Here is a 20,306-nt window from a genome sequence, read left to right as displayed (position 1 = left end):
CAAGGAGACAGACTTTCGTGTGACCTCTTCAACATCCTGCTAGAAAAGGTTATTCGAGAGGCAAACGTCAAAAGAAGTGGCACAATCTACACCAATAGTCACATGTTACTTGCTTATGCTGATGTTATAGACATCATGGGCCGATCAGTAAAAGAAGTAACTGATACCTTTATAAAGGTCGAATGAGAATCGGCTAAAGTGGGTCTGGCGGCAAACGGTGAGAAGACCAAGTTGATGGTGTCGACGCGCAATGAGTCCATTGAGTTCGGACCGACTGTGGAAGTTGGTTCCTATAATATTGAGGTAGTAAAAGACTTCGTCTACCCCGGCACCTCCGTAAACACAACAAACGACATCAGTTGTGAAATAAAAAGAAGAATTGTATTGGCCAACAGATGCTACTTTGGTTTAAGTAAGCAGTTTAAAAACAAAGCCACATCTCGTCAAACAAAAATAACGCTCTACAAAACACTGATACTACCCGTGCTGATGTATGGCTCCGAAGCCAGGATACTTGCGCAAGCAGACATGGCAGGGCTTGGTGTGTTTGAGAGAAAAAATCTTCGAAAGATCTACGGACCAATCTGCGTTGACGGTGAATATCGACGTCGCATGAACCACGAGCTGTATCTGCTATACAACGACATCAATATTGTTAATCGTATCGAGATGCAGCGATTGTGTTGGCTAGGCCATATCATAAGAATGAGCGATGATGAACCAGCTAAAAAGGCGTATAAATACGGACCGCTTGGTGGTGCACGCAGAATTGGCAGGCCAAGGAATAGATGGCGCAAATAAGTGGATGATGAGATGACAAGGCGCGGTATTCCAGAGTGCGAAGCAACAAATAGAGAGGAATGGAGATCTCTTCTTAGTACGGCCTATAGAACAAATGTTCTGTAATGGGCCAGCTAAGTAAGTAAGTAGATTTTCTACATGAAAATCTACATTAAAAACCCACAATATCTAATACCTTTCAAAAAAAATTCAAAAGTAGCTGAAGGTTTGGTAGATGTGTTCTAAAAAATTTATGAAGAATTTATTTTTTTGTGTTCAGTAACTCCTTAATTTTCAAATATTTTTTGTTCGTTTCAAAGCCAAAAATTTAAATGCCATCTTCTGTCCACCATTTCCGTAAAACCTAATATTTTACACAAAATAGAGCGATGAATGACTGGATTTTGATGTCCTTGTTAAGCCCACACAAAATATATGACAATCGGATTACTAGTTTTCGAGCTAGAATTGGTACCCTTTAATATCACTGTGCAACAGTGGAAATGCAAACAACTTCTAATGAGCATTTTCTGAAAGCACATATTGAGACTATAAAAACCTTAATTGGGTTTTGTGTTCTTAGATCGGGTTTAGCTTTTATGGCCTCATCAAAACTGACCTAAAATGAGCCTTTTTCCAGTGATGGGACCTTTATCTCCGAAACTAATAAGAATTTTGCTTTGCAGTCTTCAGCAATATTGTAGCCCTAAAGTAGTAGAACTTATGTGTCAAACAGATGAACTAGGAAAAGCTGCATCTAGCGCATCAAACTCGTTAAAATAAAGAAAAGTTTACATAATTTCTAAAATTTTGGTCAGTAACAACTAATCTGTTGGAAGTTGAAACAAGTAACCATTCAAAAAATGTTCCAAATAATGTGATCATCAATTCTTCAGCACGAACCGAAACTCTAAAAATGTTATTTCACGTTGTTTAAGGGGTATTTCATAACATACCTTTTACAAAATTTATTTCAAACAATGTTCACACAGGCTGTTTATTCCCATGTTGGGGATTTCAATAAATTATTGAAATATTTACCAAATTGTTGTTGAAAATTTGCTATAAACTAGGCGATAGAGGCATTTTACAACAATATAATGTTCTGAATAGTTGTGTATTACATATTTTCCCAAAAGATACGCTGTGAAATATACACAAATGATAGAACTTTTAGATATATTATAATATTTGAGGTAATAAATGCAGTTTTTCGAGTTCACTATTCCTCCAAATATTTTCTTCTTGCTCTTATCTACAAGTTTGCTGCAGATGTCAAAACAAGATTCGTATTGGTTTCAGAGATACAGCCCCGATTTGTTTTAAAAATTCGATCTTTAACCATGTTTAGATGAGGCCATAAAAACCGAACCCGATCTAAGAAAACAAAACCCAAATATGGTTTTTGCCTATTGGTCCTCTACTTTCATAAAATTCTGGACAGAAGTTGTTTGCACGGGATTGGCTCAAAAATGTTGCACAGTGTATTAAAAGGGTTTCGTAGACGGTCGTTTGCGCAAAACTTCTTAATATTTGTCAACAAAAAATTTAGGAAGCAGATAAAGTTATGCTCTTCCAGATGAAGGGAAAAATCTGTCACAAAAGTTTCGTAGTTTTCTAGGAAAAATCATGAAAAAATGGCTTTTTAACTGGGGGTCACCTCTCTAAACTGTTGGCTTATATCCATTTTAAAACCTGGTCATGAATTGCTTATAATTTTTAATGCACGTAGTTTTTATGATTTGCATTGCCCCTTCATTTTTCACATAGTCTTGTGCCAGACTATGAACATTTTCATAAAAATGTTTTGAGCTTATGGGTAGGAAGGGATAATGTTATCTTCTTCACCTCTTCTCTCTCCTGAAATTTAAAAAATGTTCATGTTACATTTTCAATGTCAGGCACAAGAGATATTTTCTCATGAAGAAAAGTTCCTCCCAGAATATTCTCGTGCAAAAAAGGGCAAAACGGACAAACAATTTCTAACTTGTATTTCGTTGCTATTTCCAATGTAAGATTCAGTAGAAACAATATAGATATGGATTTTACTTCATACTTATGTTCAGTAGTTAAGTACTATATACGAACGAATGCCCTTTCTAAAGAATATGTTAGGAAAAACCAATAGATTAACCTATATGGGCCCAAATATATGAAAAAGTTAAAAATTTGTGCACATTTTATTAATTTTTAGCGGTATAAGAATTTACTCTCGAAGTCGATCCCGAGTCGGAGCCGGAGTTGTGAAAAAAAATGGTCTGGAGTCGGAGTCGACCCAAAAATACCTCGACTCCAAACCCCTGGTTGTTGCACACATCATACTGGATACTAAGTTCAGCTGATAAAAAAAATATGAACTCTGCTCTCATTTATAATGTTTTCCATATGTTCTTCTCTGATATTAATAAAAATATAATAATTCTTTAAGAGCGAAATGAGCAAAAATATTGTCGCTAAATGCCAGAGAATATTTTCTTTTTCTCTTATGAAAAATATTTTCCAAAATTCTTTTCCCAACTGTCAAATTCATATTTAGTTAGGTATGAGATTCTGTTGTGTGCTGGTGGGAAGAATTTGTTCACGATATGTGTATATAAATAGTTTTCATATGTGAAAAGCGACATTAATATTCAAGCACATACATATAGACAAATTTCTAAACAACAAAAAACTTGTAATGCAAATAAGAACAAAATGAAAAATATTTTCATATTGAGTGTACTTCTTATTACAGTGTTATTTATTAACAACTCACAACAAATTGAAAATATTAATATTGGTAAAAAGAATTCTTTTTTAGAAAATTAAATATATATTAATTTTTTTCTTCTTTCAAAGGTGCATTATTCTATGACGATGAATATGAAATTGAAGAATCGTTTGTGACAACAATAAATGTTATTAACAATCAAAATGAAGTGAACTTTAAATTAGTACCAGTGATTGAGAAACTTTACGAAGCTGATAATTCGGCTATATTGGAAAATAAAGGTGTGTAAATGATTTTAAATATGCAAAGAATTCTTGAATATATGTAAATTAATTTTCGTTAATTATATTTCAGCGAACCGTCTTATAGAGAATGGTGTCGCAGTTATTTTTGGACCAAGTTCAAAGTCAGACAGTGGTATGTATGAACAAAGTGTTAAAATGATAAGGGATGGAAAATAACACTGTACAACACAAAAAGGACCGAAAGAAGAGGACCGAAAAAAAAGAAGACACGTGCATCGGCGTTTTGAAAGTTTACGTCGGGAAGTAAACTAAATAGGCGTGGCAAGTTCCGCCCATTTCTACAGGTTTTGAAATATTCGACATCGGATTCCTTGGAATCCTTGCATTTTAGGTATAAAGTGACTTTGGCAATATTACTGACAACAATGCGGTGTATCTTTTTATACGTTATACGTTTAAAAACTCCTTTAAAATGTGATCGTATCAGTTCAAAATATGCTACAAAATTATTTGTCATAAAATTTTACTATAGGTCCCCGAATACACCGAAACTCCAAATCGTACCTAAACGTCAGGAATCTGCCAAAAGTAAAATCACGTTTTAGGGTTAATGTTGTACTTTATCTGAGTTTATTAAGTTTTGTCCCACAAAACTTCATTTTAGATAGAAGATGTTCAATTTCAAAATAAGTCGCCGAATAAATGAAATATGTATTTGCAATATATACACTCCACGTCAGTAGAATAGAACACCTAAATTTTTGTTAATGTTAGCGTATTTATCCCAAAACGAATGAATCTATGATTTTAATCTTGTAGGGATTTAAAGCCTATGAAAAATCATTTTATTGAAGAAAAAATCAAGGTTTTTATAAGAAACTTTGACGTTTTTCATACTTATTTTGAAAATGTTCCATCTTTTCAGCATCCGAAGCACTCGATTGTATCCGTCGATGTTGTCAGTGTCATATTCTATCTTATTGTGAAGAAACAAGACATAGCTGCGCGACTCTTATTGATATTCCGAGATATTTCTATTATCTGTCAATTTAAACCCGTTTACGCTGTTATTTCGGCGTCCGCGGAATTATTTATATGGTTTTATTGGTGAAAAATGATTAGAAAGCCCCGCTTTATCGACTGAAGGAAAATTCGGCGTTAATATCTCCACAATTCGCGAAAATAAAATGAATGTTCTATCCTGATGACCGAAAATAAATGCCTATTTTTCATAGTACTATCGGAAAAATGATCAGAAAATCATTTCGCGAAAAGCTAGAAACATAATTTTTTCTGTGTTTAATACGGAACATCATAGGCTTTAAATCCCTACAAGATTAAAATCATAGATTCATTCGTTTTGGGATAAATACGCTAACATTAACAAAAATTTAGGTGTTCTATTCTACTGACGTGGAGTGTACCAAGAAAATATATACATCAAGTTTGCCAACAAAACACCCAAATATTTTTTTATACCCTCAGCCTTTAGGCTAAAGAGGGTATTTACACTTTGATACGACAAAAGATGTGCCTCATCGAAATAATGGTTTTAGACCCCAAGTATGTTTGTACGATATCCGTTTCAGACAATTTTGAGTAGATCTAGCAATATCCGTCCGTCTGTCTGTCCGTCTGTCTGGCTGGCTGGTGCGCACGATAACTCTCGAACGGATCAATCGATTCGGTTCAAATTTTGGGTATCGGAATATTTTATCCAGATTTGATTTAAGTTCGAAGATGGGCCATATAGGTCCACTCCTTCAGGTATCTCCCCCACAAAAGTTTGAAAATGTTCGGAAAATTTGTGGACATGATAACTCTTGAAGGGAATGACCGATTTGGTCCATACTTTGTATAGCTTAAACTTTCTACCAGAGTAATGTGAGGTTTCAATATGGTCTCAATAGGTCTACTCCTTCGGGTACCTCCCACACAAAATTTCGGAAAAGTTCAGTTTAGGACCATCTCTCGAATCGCTTTGATTTTTGTTGCAACAACTTGTATTCACTTCCCCCCATACGAGGGTACAAGTTTCTTCAGGTGCAAATCCATACTTCCTGAGAAAATGGCCGGAAAGGTGCAAAAAGCCTCTATGACACCTTGTGTATTGGTTGGAGCGCAAGATAACCCTCCAAGGGATCTGTCCATTCGGTCTAAAATTTGGCCTTCGTAATATTTTATCAAAACATAGTTTAAATTCGAAGATGGGCTCTATCGGTCCGCTCCTTCAGGTACCTCCCCCACAAAAGTTCGAAAATGTTCGGAAAGTTTGTGCGCACTATAACTCTTAAAGGGAGTGACCGATTTGGTCCATACTTTGTATAGCGTAAACTTTCTACCAGAGTAATGTGAAGTTTCAATATAGTCTCAATAGGTCCAATCCTTCGGGTACCTCCCACACAAAATTTCGGATAAGTTCACTTTAAGACCTGATATCGAATCACTTTGATTTTTGTTGAAGCAACTTGCATTCGCTGCCTCAATTACGATGGTAAAAGATTTTTTAGGGCAAGTCCATACTTCTTGAGCAAACAGCCCGAAGAGTGTAAAAACCCCCTATGGCACCATATGTTGTGGCTGGAGATCCACTTCCATAACGGTCAATGTCGTCCTATTCCTTTTAGTATCTCCTCCGCAAAACTTTTAATCTTTAATCCTAATCAACATTTTTGTAGGTTCAAACGGCCAAAATTTGTAAAACCCCCTAAATACATACGTATTTTGGGAACAAAAAATATTTCAATGTACACAGGCTGAGGGTATACAGTGGTGTGAAAAATAATAAGGACAGTGACATTCACAACTTTTCGTCGCTCCTAAAATGTGTAAAATGGAAGAATTTGCGATGGAAATTTGTTTTTGAAAATGTACATGTATTGCAGTAAGAAATCCCGTTACGATTTTGTTTTCTTTCTGTTTAGTTTTTATACAAAACAAATATTTTTCGAAAAATCCGTGATTTCTGCTGTGAAAAATAATAAGGACAGTTTTTCGTTTTAGTAAAAATAAATTAATATTATTTTTTTGTGATTCTTTCCTGTAAGTAAAAGTTTAAAATTAATTAATTTCTATTCAATAAATGTTAAATCTACCGGTATTTTTTAGTTTTTCTTTGCAAATATGGGTAAAAATACGCATTGTTATCACGCTACTCGAGAAATCATTAAATGTTTACATAAAGAAGGAAATTCATACAGAAAAATTACAGAAATAGCATAGAATCTTTAAAAACAATGGTGGAGGATGCAGCTAAGTGAACTTCAAAGATAAAAGTCGTAGCAGAAATCCAAAAATTTCACCTGTAATAATAAATGCGTTATTCGATGATTAAAAAATATCCTTTTACCACATCTTTACAAATAAAAAACTACTTAAATATTAATTTTGACACATCAACAACTCCAAAAACACTCTGTGGTGGCCACATTAGAGCTCACAGTGTCAGAAAAGTATAATTTTGATCGAAAAAGTATACACTTCCCTCGTAGTGGTGTAGGGTATAAAAATATTCAGCAAATAAAACAGGTTGCTGGAAATCACATCGCTTGGTCTAAGAAAAATTGCGTACCATTCTTTGGTCTGATGAAACCAAATATATTTTTTTGTTCCGATAGAGGAGTTTATCAGGGTTGAAGACCTAAAAATCAATAATATAACCCAAAATATACTCTGAAGGCGGCTAAATATGGCAGATGTAACAGCATGGTGTGGGGCTCATTTTCTTACTATGATGTGGGGTCTCTATACAGTATTCAAAGTGTTTTTGAAATCACCAGATTACATTGAAATTTTGAAAAATATGATTCTTCCGTATGCTGAAGGGGGTGTGCCTCTCAAATGACTCTTCAGCAAGGTTGAAGACACAAAAATGACGGCAAAATGAAAAAATGGTGTTCCAGGATAATTATGTTAAGTTGTTAGAATGGCCCATACAATCCCTTGATTTGAACCCGATTGAAAAATGTTGTGGAATGAAGTTAAAAAATCAAGCAGGGGAAAGTGTCCATCAAATTATGGCGACCTTTGGCAACTTATACAGGTTGCGTAGGACGCGATACCAGTAGAGAAGTGCCAAAATTTGGTCGACTCGATGCCCAGACGATGCGCTTCCGTTTTAGAAAACAAAGGATCGTCTACAAAATATTAATAACACTGAAACACTTTATCTACCTTTATTTAGTGAAAACCTGCTTTAATTTCTTTCAAGTTTGGTCCTTATTAAAAGAAGTCAAGAAGTGCCCTTATTATTTTTCACACACCAAACTACGACAATTCGCATAAAATATAAATGATAAATAAAATATGGTTACAAGCAATCAAAATATTTTTATAATACTTTTCTTAACATTTTAAGAAAACAATAAATTTTATAAGCTAATGTAATTTTCACTTTTTAGTCAGTTTTCAATGTAATCTTGGTTATGGATTGAAGTGTCCTTATTATTTTTCACACCACAGTATCTCTGTCGGCAAAGCCGACTGATACTTTTTTACATGTTTTTGAATAAATTTGTTTTGTTCTTTCTTCGAGTTGATGAATGAAAGTAACATTAAATTTAGTTCTAGACGAAAGGTGTTAAAAGAAGAAATATTCTACTCAAAATTTCATTGTAATTCCTAGAACAAACTAGATATCTGAGTAAAATACTTTGTTCAGAAAATGACGTTACAAAATTAGATATTATATGTGGAAATTATTTGTTAAGCTTTTAGACTCTTAATTAAAATATATTCCATACTGAGCCAACATCTCTTAAAATACCACACTTTTTGGGGGTTAAGTCAAAAGAAGAAATGTTCCAAATCAAATTTCATTATTAGTCTTTGAACAAAAGAAATTTGTTGCTACAATATTTAACATCTCCAAAAGCTTTCGCTTTTTGTATATGATTTAGGACCATATTCTACCGCTTTTATTCACATTTTCTTTATCTGAGGCCACAACATATATTTTATTGATGGTTTTTCATAATAAATTCTTTCAGAAGATTATGTGTGCTCGATCCAAACTGTTTTTGAAATATCTATGGTGAATATATATAGGGAAAATATTGATAATCCAGATCGGACTTTGAAAAATTACGTATTTTAGTACTATAAACTAAAATAACGTCATCAGGATAAATCATAGGTTCCTGATATTGTATGTGAAAAATCGGAGATAGTCTACGGCTATTGTCCAAAAAGTTCGAAGAAGACTACATAACAAATTTCAGCAAGTTCGGTAAAACAATGTGGCCAAACTTCAAAATACCTAAATTCGGGAAGGTACCTTCCATGGGGCTTATATAAAAACGTCGCTCTATAACCACAAATTTTGGGCGGAAAGTTTTTGGACTCAAAGAAGACCAAATACGAAATTTCCGATATTTTGGTAAAACCTTCAAAATACCGGAAATCAAGAGGTACGCTTCTATGGTGGATATATCCGCGGACCTATACTGATAATTCTCTTATGGAATATTTTATAACCGTAGGAAAGACTAAATAACAAAATTCTGTCTTTTGGCGGGTTATTGACGTCGCAACCTTCAGAATTATAAAAATCGGAAAGTACCGTTCTATGGGGGCTATATCGAATCTAGGTCCACGATTCGATACCGAAGAATTTCAGTCAGAAATGTTTTTACCTCCAACACAGACTAAATACCAAATTTCAACTATTTCGGTGGTTTGCTGTGGCCACAACCTTCAAAATACCTAAAATCGGGAGGTACCGTTCTATGGAGGCTATATGAAGGCGTGGACCTATACCGACAAATTTCTACGAGAAAGTTCTATACCTCCAATAAAGACTAACTACCAGCCATTTCGGTGAAATGATGAGGATAAAACCTTCAAAAACCCAAAAATCGGGTGGTACCTTTCTATAGGGGCTATATGAAGGCATGGACCTATACCGACCATACCGTTCTATGGGGGCTATATGAAGGCATGGACCTATACCGACAAATTTAATATGGAATGTTTAATACACCAAATGAAGACCAACTATCAAATTTTAGCCATTTCGGTGGAATGTGGAGGCCACAACCTTCAAATTGCCGGGAATATGGAGGTATCGCTCTACGGGGGCTATACTAAGACGTGGATCTATACCAATAAATATCGTATGGAACCAAAGAAGACCTAATACAAAATTTCACCCATTTCGATGGAATATTGAGGCCACAACGGACGGATAGACGGACATGGTTATACCCTGATTAAGAATATATGAGTGAATATCAAAAAAATTTAGTTTCCATGAAGCCAAGGTTTGCACTATTATAATACTCGAACTATTGCAATTTACCAGTAACTATGACCATAGCTAGATCAATTCAAGTGTTGTTGAAGAAAGCTCAAAAATTTGTCAAAATAATTTAATTTGCGTGGAAGTTATGACCGCGTAAATGAATAAAAATAGGAAAAAAACGTTGAAGCTAGCGAGGTTTTTGCGTTACTATATGATTGCTGATTAAACCGTTCAAATGACGGATATATGTCCAAAGCAAAAGTAGAAGAATACAAAATGAAGATTACACTTCTAATGTATCAGTTTTTGAAATTTCTACTGTTTCCACCTTTTATGCATGCTGACATTTTGAAGTCGGATTTTAGGTGTTTTTCGTATTTTTAATTTAACTGGAACGCGCATTCGAGGATTTCAAAAAGCAATTAATAGGATTAAATTACTCGCAATTACGCATAATTTGATATCGACGCCTCCAAACAATAGTATGCTAAGTCGACTTAGCATGTTTTCAAGTTCTTTACATTTTTATATTTAACGTCCTTTAACTTAAATTCTGTCAAATTTTGGTAATGATCGGACAATCCGAACAGAAGTTATAAACAAATATTTACTTAGCATAGTACTGAAGGTCAAAGAAATTTCCAAACTTTTAGAGCTTGTCCAGCAAAACTCGCTTTTCAGAATTAGCAAACTATTATTTGGAGGTGTCGAACGTCCTTTAACTTAAATTCTGTCTAATTTTGGTAATGATCGGTCAATCCGAACAGATGTTATAAACAAATATTGACTTAGCATAGTACTGAAGTTCATAAAAAATTTCCAAACTTTGAGAGCTTCTCCTGCAAAACTCACTTTTTAGACTTAGCATACTATTATTTGGAGGTGTCGATATGTATATTGGCTATGTAGCCTACACAGCAGCAGAGTAATCGACTGTCAAAGGCCAAAATTTAGTGCGATATTTTTTCTAAAAAAAACATATTTTTTGGGTACAGTATTTACAATATCCTTTTGAGTGTGCTGGTACCCCGCGATATTTTAGTTTTTCGGCGGTCCGCATCATATAAATCATAGATCGTGAAAATCCATCCACTAGAACGGCGAAAAAAGCAACTGCAAAAACCGAAAAATGTGCGTAAAATGTTTTTGAAAATATCGCGGATTTAATCGCGTTTTCTGTGGAACGTTTCCTTTTCAATGAAGAAACTGACACATCACTTGCGTTTTTGCGAAAACAGCGGTTTAAAAAATTAAGTGGCATGGGAGCTGTATCCGATTTATCCCAAAAATAGTGTGTGATGCTACATCCACGGTTCTTGATGGATTTGATCGAAATAGGATTAGATCGATGTATTTTTCCAATTGGTAGTGAAATCGGATGCGCATAAAAAGTGTATGCACTTTGTGCAAATTATAAGCGTTATACAGATTGTTGCACACTAAGCTGCAGACGACGCTACATCTTGGCGGCCAAAGTAAATCCTGGCAAATGTGTACAAATTAAAAGAGAAGAATTCGCCTTATTGAATTCGCCTTATAAGAATTCGCACGCGCATCTAGCGATTTTGAGGATTTCTCGATTTACACGCATTCCAAACGATACAGTTTTATTTGAAGATTATACCGCATTCAAAGGAACCCAACATTTATTTGAACGTTACCTATATCTTCCGGTAGATGTTAGCGTGTACTTGAAAAGTGATTAGAATAAAAAACCTGATTTTTTGCGTGAAATTTAACTGAAATAGAAGAATAACTCCGACTTAATTTTCTTACATATTCTTCAACAACTCACAAAAAAATTTGAAAAAAATATTTTCTCTTACAAAAGTTTATATTACGTACATATTTATACCCTATACCACAATGTGGAAAAGGGTATTATAAGTTTGTTTTGGTAAAAGTTCATGTAACACCGCGAAATATTCGTCGGAGACCCCCAATGTGGTATACTAATCTTCATATCTCGGCGAGATAAAGCGATTTTGAGATGTGTGTCTGTCCGTCCGTCCGCCTGTCCATTATAAAATGTAAACACGCTCCAGGCCGCAATTATGGACCGATCGTCACGAAATTTTGTATGGAAGTCGGGTTCAGATCAGAATAGATCCCTATTCATATTGGTGATGATCGAGAAATATTTAGCGGGTGAAATGGACCAAAACAAGTAAAAAAGTATCAGTCGGCTTTGCCGACAGAGATTACCCTCAGCCTGTGCAAATTGAAAAACTTTTTTTCACAAAAAACTTATGTATTAAAAATTTTGGTCGTATGAACCGACGACACAATTGTTGATTAGGATTAAAGTTCAAAAATTTTGCGGAAAAGGTACTTAAAGGAATGGACCGACATAGACCCTGGGGCTGCCAGAGGGGGTTTTTACACCCTTCGGGCTATTTTCTCAAGAAGTATGGACTTGCCCCTGAAACAACTCTTACCATCTTAATTGAGGCAGCGAATGCAAGTTGCTTCAACAAAAATCAACGTGATTCTATAGCAGGTCTTAAAGTGAACTTATCCTTAATTTTGTGTGGGAGGTACGGTATGGAGTGGAAAAATATAGTCCATATTCGAACCTGATCTATATCTGGTAGATATTATGAGAATGTGTAAAGTATGGACCAAATCGGTCACTCCCATCAAGAGTTATCGTGCGCACAATTTTTCCCATTATTTTTTAAGTTTTGTGGGGTAGGTACCTGAAGGAGTGGACCGATATGGCTTATTAACGAACTTAAACTAAGTTTGGAAACAATATTACGAAGGCCAAATTTTGGCCGGAATCGGCATTTCCGTTCGAGAATTATCTTGCGCTTCCACCCATAAACATGGTGTCATAGAGTTTGTTTTTCAACTTTCAGGTTATTTTTTTAGGAAGTATGGACTTGCCCCTGAGGAAACTTGTACCTTCGTATAGGGGACAGTGAATACAAGATGTAACAACAAAAACCAAGGCGATTCGAGGGCAGGTCCTAAACTGAACTTTTCCGAAATTTTGTGTGGGAGGTACTCGAAGGAGTTTACCGATTGAGTTCATATTAGAACCTCATCTAAGTCTGGTAGAAATTTCATAATGTGCAATGTATGGACCAAATCGGTTACTTCCTTCAAGAGTTATCGTACGCAACAATTTTCCGAACATTTTCGAACTTTTGCGGGGGAGGTACCGGAAGCAGTGGACCGATATAATCCATCTTTGAACTTGAACTAAGTTTGGACAAAATATTACGAAAGCCAAATTTTGGACCGAATCGGCAGATCCGTTCGAGAGTTATATTGCGCTCCAACCATTACACACGGTGTCAGAGGGTTTTTTTGTAACTTTCAGGCTATTTTCTCAGAAAGTATGGACTTGCCCCTAATAAAAATGACAGCCTCATATAGAGGACAGCGAATACAACTTGCGTAAACAAAAATCAAAGCGATTCGAGACCAGGTCCTAAACTGAACTCTTCCGAAATTTTGTGTGGGAAGTACCCGAAGGAGTGGACCGATTGAGTCCATATTGGAACCTCATCTAATTTAGGTAGAAATTACACGATGTGCAAAGTATGGACCAAATCGGTTATTCCCTACAAGAGTTATCGTGCGCACAAGTTTTGCGACAATTTTTGAACCATTGTGGGGGAGGTACCTGAAGGAGTGGACCTATATGGCCCATCTTCGAACTTAAATCGAATCTGGACAAAATATTTCGATATCCAAAATTTGAACCGAATTGATTGATTGTCTGAAACGGATATCGTACAAACATACTTGGGGTCTAAAACCATTATTTCTATGAGGCACATTTTTGGTCGTATCAAAGTGTAAATACCCTCTTTAGCCTAAAGGCTGAGGGTATAACGAAAGCTTCTATGGATGATATACCCGTGGACCTATACTGATAATTCTCTTCTGGAATATTTTATAACCCCATGGAAGATTAAATAAAAAATTTCTGTCTTCAGAATTATAAATATCGGGAAGTATCGTTCGAATCGACGAATTTCAGTCAAAAAAAGTTTTTACCTCCAATAAAGACTAAATACCAGATTTCAGCAATTTTGGATTTTCGGTGGGTTGCTGTGGCCACAACCTTCAAAATACATAAATCGGGAGGTTCCGTTTTATGGGGGCTATAGGAAAGCGTGGACCTATACTGACAAATTTCTAGGAGAAAATTTTATACCTCCAATAAAGACTAACTATCAGCCATTTCGGTGAGATGATGAGGATAAAACCTTCAAAAACCCGAAAATCGGGTGGTACCATTCTATAGGGGCTATATGAAGGCATGGACCTATACCGACCATACCGTTCTATGGGGGCTATATGAAGACATGGACCTATACCGACAAATTTAATATGGAATGTTTAATACACCAAATGAAGACCAAATATCAAATTTTAGCCATTTCGGTGGAATGTGGAGGCCACAACCTTCAAATTGCCGGGAATATGAAGGTACCGCTCTATGGGGGCTATACTAAGACGTGAATCTATACCGACAAATATCATATGGAACCAAAGAAGACTTAATACAAAGAGAAGAATTCGCGGTATTAATAAACCGCATGCGCATGTAGCGATTTTGAGGATTTCTCGATTTACACGCATTTCAAACGATACAGTTTTATTTGAAGATTATACCGCATTCAAAGGAACCCAACATTTATTTGAACGTTAGATGTTAGCGTGTACTCGAGAAGTGATTAGAATAAAAAACCTGATTTTTTGCGTGAAATTTAACTGAAATAGAAGAATAACTCCGACTTAATTTTCTTACATATTCTTCAACTAACTCACAAAAAAATTTGAAAAATATTTTCTCTTACAAAAGTTTAGATTACGTACATATTTATACCCTATACCACAATGTGGAAAAGGGTATTATAAGTTTGTTTTGGTAAAAATTCATGTAACACCGCGAAATATTCGTCGGAGACCCCCAATGTGGTATACCAATCTTCATATCTCGACGAAACAAAGCGATTTTGAGAAGAGTGTCCGTCCGTCCGTCTGTCCATTACAAATTGTAAACACGCTCCAGGCCGCAATTATGGACCGATCGTCACGAAATTTTGTATGGAGGTCGGGTTCAGATCAGAAAAGATCCCTATTCTTATTGGTGATGATCGTGAAATATTTAGTGGGTGAAATGGACTAAAAACATAATATTTATCCATTTTTCTAGCGGCTCTGTAGGTCTCAATATTAGTCCGATCAACGCGTAATTTTAAATAAGGTAAGAGTATATCACAAAGGAGAAGCTTGCAATTTGAGATGATGATCGGATAATATTTAAAGGGTTAAATGGACCAAAACTTTTGTGTGAAAATTGTGAAAATTTTAATATACAGCTTATATCTTAATTCCTGGAAGTGACATTCCGGACAAGTGAGATACGAGGGCAGTTCGGAAACTTCGTAGCCTAGCACAAAAAGCGCGCTATAAACAGAAAAAAGTTAAGTGTTTTGGAAACTTCCATCTCTGTTATGAACACATGTTAAATTTTGTTTCGATCTGGCAACTACTTCAAATAGAAACAGGTGTTCAAAAAAGACGCATCCGCAATTTTTTTACAATGGAAAAATTAGAAATGCGTGCTGTCATTAAATATTTACATAAAAAAGGTTTATCGGGACAAGAAATTCATAATGATATGGTGAATGTGTTAGGTGAAAGTGCTCCTTCATATGCAACAGTAAAAACTTGGGTTGCTGAATTTAAACGTGGTCGTACAAGCACTGAAGATGAACCACTTAGTGGACGTCCAAAAACAGCAACAACAACAGAAACGAACAACAGACGACGAATAAAAGAAAGCAAAAAACAGTTCAATCGGCTGGTAGTGTTATGGCAACGGTTTTTTGGGACTTCAAAGGTATTTTATTGATTGACTATCTGCAAAAGGGTAAAACAATAAATTCAGAGTACTATTGCAACCTTTTGGATCAATTAAATGTACAAATTCGAGAAAAATGTCCTGGCTTACAACACAAAAAATAATTTTTCATCAAGACAACGCACCAGCGCACAAGAACGAACATCAACTAGTTGCTTGACCACCCACCTTATTCTCCTGATTTAGCTCCCATTGACTTTTACTTGTTCCCAAATCCAAAAAAATTCCGTGCTGGCAAGCGTTTTACCTCAAATGAAGATGCAATTTCAGTTGTAAACCACTATTTTGAAGACCTTGAGGAAAACTATTTTAATCAAGGGATAGAATTGCTAGAAAAGCGTTGGACTAAGTGTATTGAAGTTTCAGGAGATTATATTGAAAAATAAAAATATTTTTGAAAAACTAACTATTCTCTTTCATTGATAGGCTAAGAAGTTTCCGAACCGCCCTCGTTCAATTGAAAGTGGAACGCTTGACCTTTCAATTGATGCCAATTATTTTGGAGTGCATGATCAGATAACAGAGTTACAGCCTAATATATTCTGTTATTTGTTTGTAGTGTAATAATAAACTCGCTAGAAGTCGCAATTATACATCAATAGTCACGAAATTTTGCACCGGGTAAGAGTATAGATCGAAAAAGATGCCTACAATTTTGAACGATGATCTGTTATTCTTTAGCGGGTGAAATTGACCATTACTTTTGTATGAACAATATAAATATTGTATTTTTGGTCGATATTTTAATTCCTTGGAAAAAAAATACTGACCTTCCCTCTGATGTAAATTGCAATAAAGTGTTTGCTAGATAACGGGCCTACTGTCTAATATATAATGGGTTCTGTGTAGAGAACCACATTTGTCACTCCAAAAGTTTATGTAAGACCACGAAATATTCGTCCTACACCCCTTATTTGGTATGCCAAAATTCATATCTCGACGAGATAAAGCGATTTAGCGATGTGTGTCCGACCATTAAAAATTGTAAACAAGTTTAAGGCCGCAATTATGGACCGATTGTAACGAATTTTTTAAGGAGGTTGGGTTCGGGCCAGAATGGAAATGATAAGTTTTTGCTGATGATCGTGAAATGTTCAGGGAATGAAATGGACCAAAAACAAAATTTTAACCAATTTTGTAGCGGCTCTGTAGGTCAAAATAATAACCCGCAAAATTTTAAACAAAGTTTGAGTTTATGATGAAGAAGAAGAGTACAAACCAAAGTGAAGATCAGATAATACTTAGCGGGTTAAATGGACTGAAACTTTTGTATGAAATTGGTAAAAATGTCAATAACGTAGCCGTTAAACAACGGAAGTAGTAGTACTACATAAGTGGGTTTCATTACATTATAGTTTGTGTGAACTAAATTTTCCTTTCCTGCTACAAAAATGTCTTTGTCATGCTAGATAACTTTTTGGTTTTGGTCATAAGTATTATACATTACATCTCTGATATTTGATAATTAAATGTTCACAATCATTGAAAAGTAGTTCCGTGGTCGACTCCGTCCGACTATAGACTTTTCTTACTTATTTTAAAATATTTTCCCGATGCATAAACAGCTTAAATTTTAATAAAACAAGTTGCAAGCAAGCAATTTTTTTAATTCTTTCTCAATTTCCGCGAAAATTTACAACTTTGTCACTAATGTTATGGAACCTCAGTAATCATATGGTACGTAGGAAGCTCTTAATTAACAATGTTTCGCAATATAATGAGTAGTGTTGTTTTAAGACTTATTTCTTGTTATCAGAATTAAAACCGCCATAACTTTTGCGCTCAACAACCAAAATTATCGAACAGATTTGAGAATCGAAATTTTTTCCCAATCTATGTACCAAAAATCTTTCATGTAGCTTAACAATTTTTTTTTAATTTTTTTTTTGGAAAACTAAAAATATTGGATATTTCCTCATATATACTTTATAGGGTCTCCGGTGAATATTTCGATGGGTTACAAACGGAATAACAAATGTAATTATACCCTCCATATTAAGGTGGGGGAGAAATTTCTTGATCATTGAGAACTCTAAATGCCAAATTATAGCTAATTCGGCCAGAACATGTACCTTAAAAAGTCAAAATACCGAAAATCAGGTACCGTTATGTGGGGGCTATAAGAAAACGTGGGCCTATGTCCATAATTTTTGATGGAGTAGTTTCTTGGTCGCTGGGAAACCTAAACGTCAAATAATAGCTAATTCGGTCTGAATATGTGGCTAAAAATCAAAATATCTCAAATCGGGCGGTATCTGTATATCAGGAATATTGTCAATTATTTCATATTCCATTTCAGAAAAAAAGGATAATTTTTTTTTCGCGCTACATCAACGATTTTTGATATGTAGGTTAAGAAAAAGATTCCCAGTACGAATCTGGTCGCGAGCCAATTTGTGGTGGTTGCAGACAAAAGTTATGGCGCTTTTATTTCGCTTTTTAAGAAAGAAAATGTTATAAAAACGCTAATTATTTTAATGAGCACAATTGTTACAAAAAGTTCTCTCGAAGTGACTTCAGCGAGTAGATTGCATAATACCTGCAAAATGTTACACAGAATTCGCGGAATGTACATAAAATTGCTATATTATTGAATATAAGTCTACTTTTTTCAAAATTAAGGCCCATTTAGTGGTCACATAATTACATAGAAAATTGTTGTGGATCCAAACTTCACGGCGTATCAAATGAGACTGCAATCATACAGATTGGTGTTATAGTTTGGATGTTACAGACAAAATAAGCACATATTTTGGTCAAAAAATAATTTTTTGTTTGAAAAAAAAATTTTTTTTTCACATGCATTATGTAGTAGAAAATATTGTAAAAATTTATAGGAATACTTCCTTCATTTTGCTTAAATCTCCCAACAAAATATACGGATTTTGCTTTATTGACATTCATATTAAAGCTTTCCCATTAGGGAAGCTAATTGGGTTGATGAGGATATATTTCAAAGCTTCTGAAATGGAAATAGAGGTCAAATAACCCATTTTTATGTATATGCATTTTAAAATACGTGTAAATCGCGTAATTATCAAAATCATTCTGTCCGCATGTGATTTTCATGTACAGCAAGACCATATCTGTTAATTTGTATATATTTTTCGAAATTTAATTTGAAGGCTAAGATGTAGCATCAGCTGCATCTTAGTATTAAAATACCTATAAAATATCGCTAATTTGCGCAAAGTGCATACAATTTTTGTCCGCATCCGGTTTCAATGTCCACCATGAAAATCTACATCGATATATATCTATTTCAAGGCGATTAATTAAGAACCGTGGATGTAGCATCACACACTATTTTTTGGGATAAAATGAATGTAGCTCCCTTATCAGTGAAATTTTCAAAAGTCTGTTTCCGCTAAAACGAAGATGCTGTATTAATTATTTTATTGCAGTGGAAACGAACCGCAGAAAACGCGATAAAATACGCAATATTTCCAAAAACAATTTTAGGTGATTTTTCTACTTTGGACTTTCCTGTAACTTGCGTTTTAGTGGATGGATTTTCACGGGGAATAATTTGTTAGATCCGGAACGTAAAAACCTATCGAATGACAATTGTAAAAAGTAGGCCCGAAAAATATGATTTTTAGAAAAATGTTCGCACAAAATTTCCGTATTTGGATGCAGATTTCTATGAAGCTGTGTAGACTACACTCACGACACATATATCAAATAACTCAGAATCGCGAGTTCTACAATCCTATATACGGTTTTTTGTAAAACCTGTTTGCGGAATGAAATTAGAAGAAAATGTCAAAAAAAAAAAAACACTGTAAAACTGGCTTCAAAATGTCAGCATCATTTAATGGTAGAAGCAGTTCAAATTTTGATAAGTAATACATAAGTGAGATGATCCTTATTTAGTTTGCTTCTACTTTTACTTTGACAGGAAAATCGAGAGAAGTGTGGTTTACTCACAAATCGAGAGAAAACAAAAAAAGACATGGTGGCTTCAACCCATTTTTACCCATTTTTAACATACACACAAATTATCTTTTAAGGCAAATATTTTTTCCAACAACATTTCATTTTATCCAAAAATATTTAATTTGTATAATATAGAACCACAAGTCTCGTATTCTAAAAGGGTAAACCTTGGCTTCAGCTATGTTAAATTTTCAAAAATATTGGTGATATGTATGTATATACCAGAACGTGGACCGATGTAGCCCAACTCGAACTTGATCTAAGTTCAGACCAAAAACACATCGGTACAAAACTTCAGCGGTGTAGTTCGACTCGTTCGGAGTATAACGTGATTACAACAGACATGGCTAAAGCGACTTAGAATTTTACGCTCATCAAGAATATACATATATATGACACCGCTTCATTTTCGGTATTTTCAAGGTTACGTCCACATTAGCCTACTTCGTTAAGGGTAGGACCCATTTCTGCAGAGAATTGTAGGTATGGGTCGTTTTGATATAG

At 34.9% G+C, this 20,306-nt stretch overlaps 1 protein-coding gene across 1 annotated transcript in view; it reads left to right on the top strand.

Moving 5' to 3' along the window:
• The first annotated feature begins 3,314 nt into the window (after window positions 1–3,314).
• LOC141400141 (glutamate receptor ionotropic, kainate 2-like) overlaps window positions 3,315–20,306 on the top strand; it is a 56,446-nt gene continuing 39,454 nt past the window's right edge. Inside the window, exons 1-3 of the mRNA XM_073979590.1 lie at window positions 3,315–3,559; window positions 3,619–3,771; window positions 3,845–3,907. Of these exons, the coding sequence (XP_073835691.1) occupies window positions 3,475–3,559; window positions 3,619–3,771; window positions 3,845–3,907 (301 nt within the window). The 5' untranslated portion in view covers window positions 3,315–3,474. The remainder of the gene's footprint in view (window positions 3,560–3,618; window positions 3,772–3,844; window positions 3,908–20,306) is intronic.

The sequence above is a fragment of the Musca autumnalis genome, unplaced genomic scaffold (genome assembly GCF_047663935.1).
Source record: "Musca autumnalis isolate F117 unplaced genomic scaffold, ASM4766393v1 scaffold_3, whole genome shotgun sequence".
In the NCBI taxonomy this organism is placed as follows: Eukaryota; Metazoa; Arthropoda; class Insecta; order Diptera; family Muscidae; genus Musca; species Musca autumnalis.
Note: the sequence above shows the minus strand (reverse complement) of the source record. Positions and strands in the feature narration are given on the sequence as shown.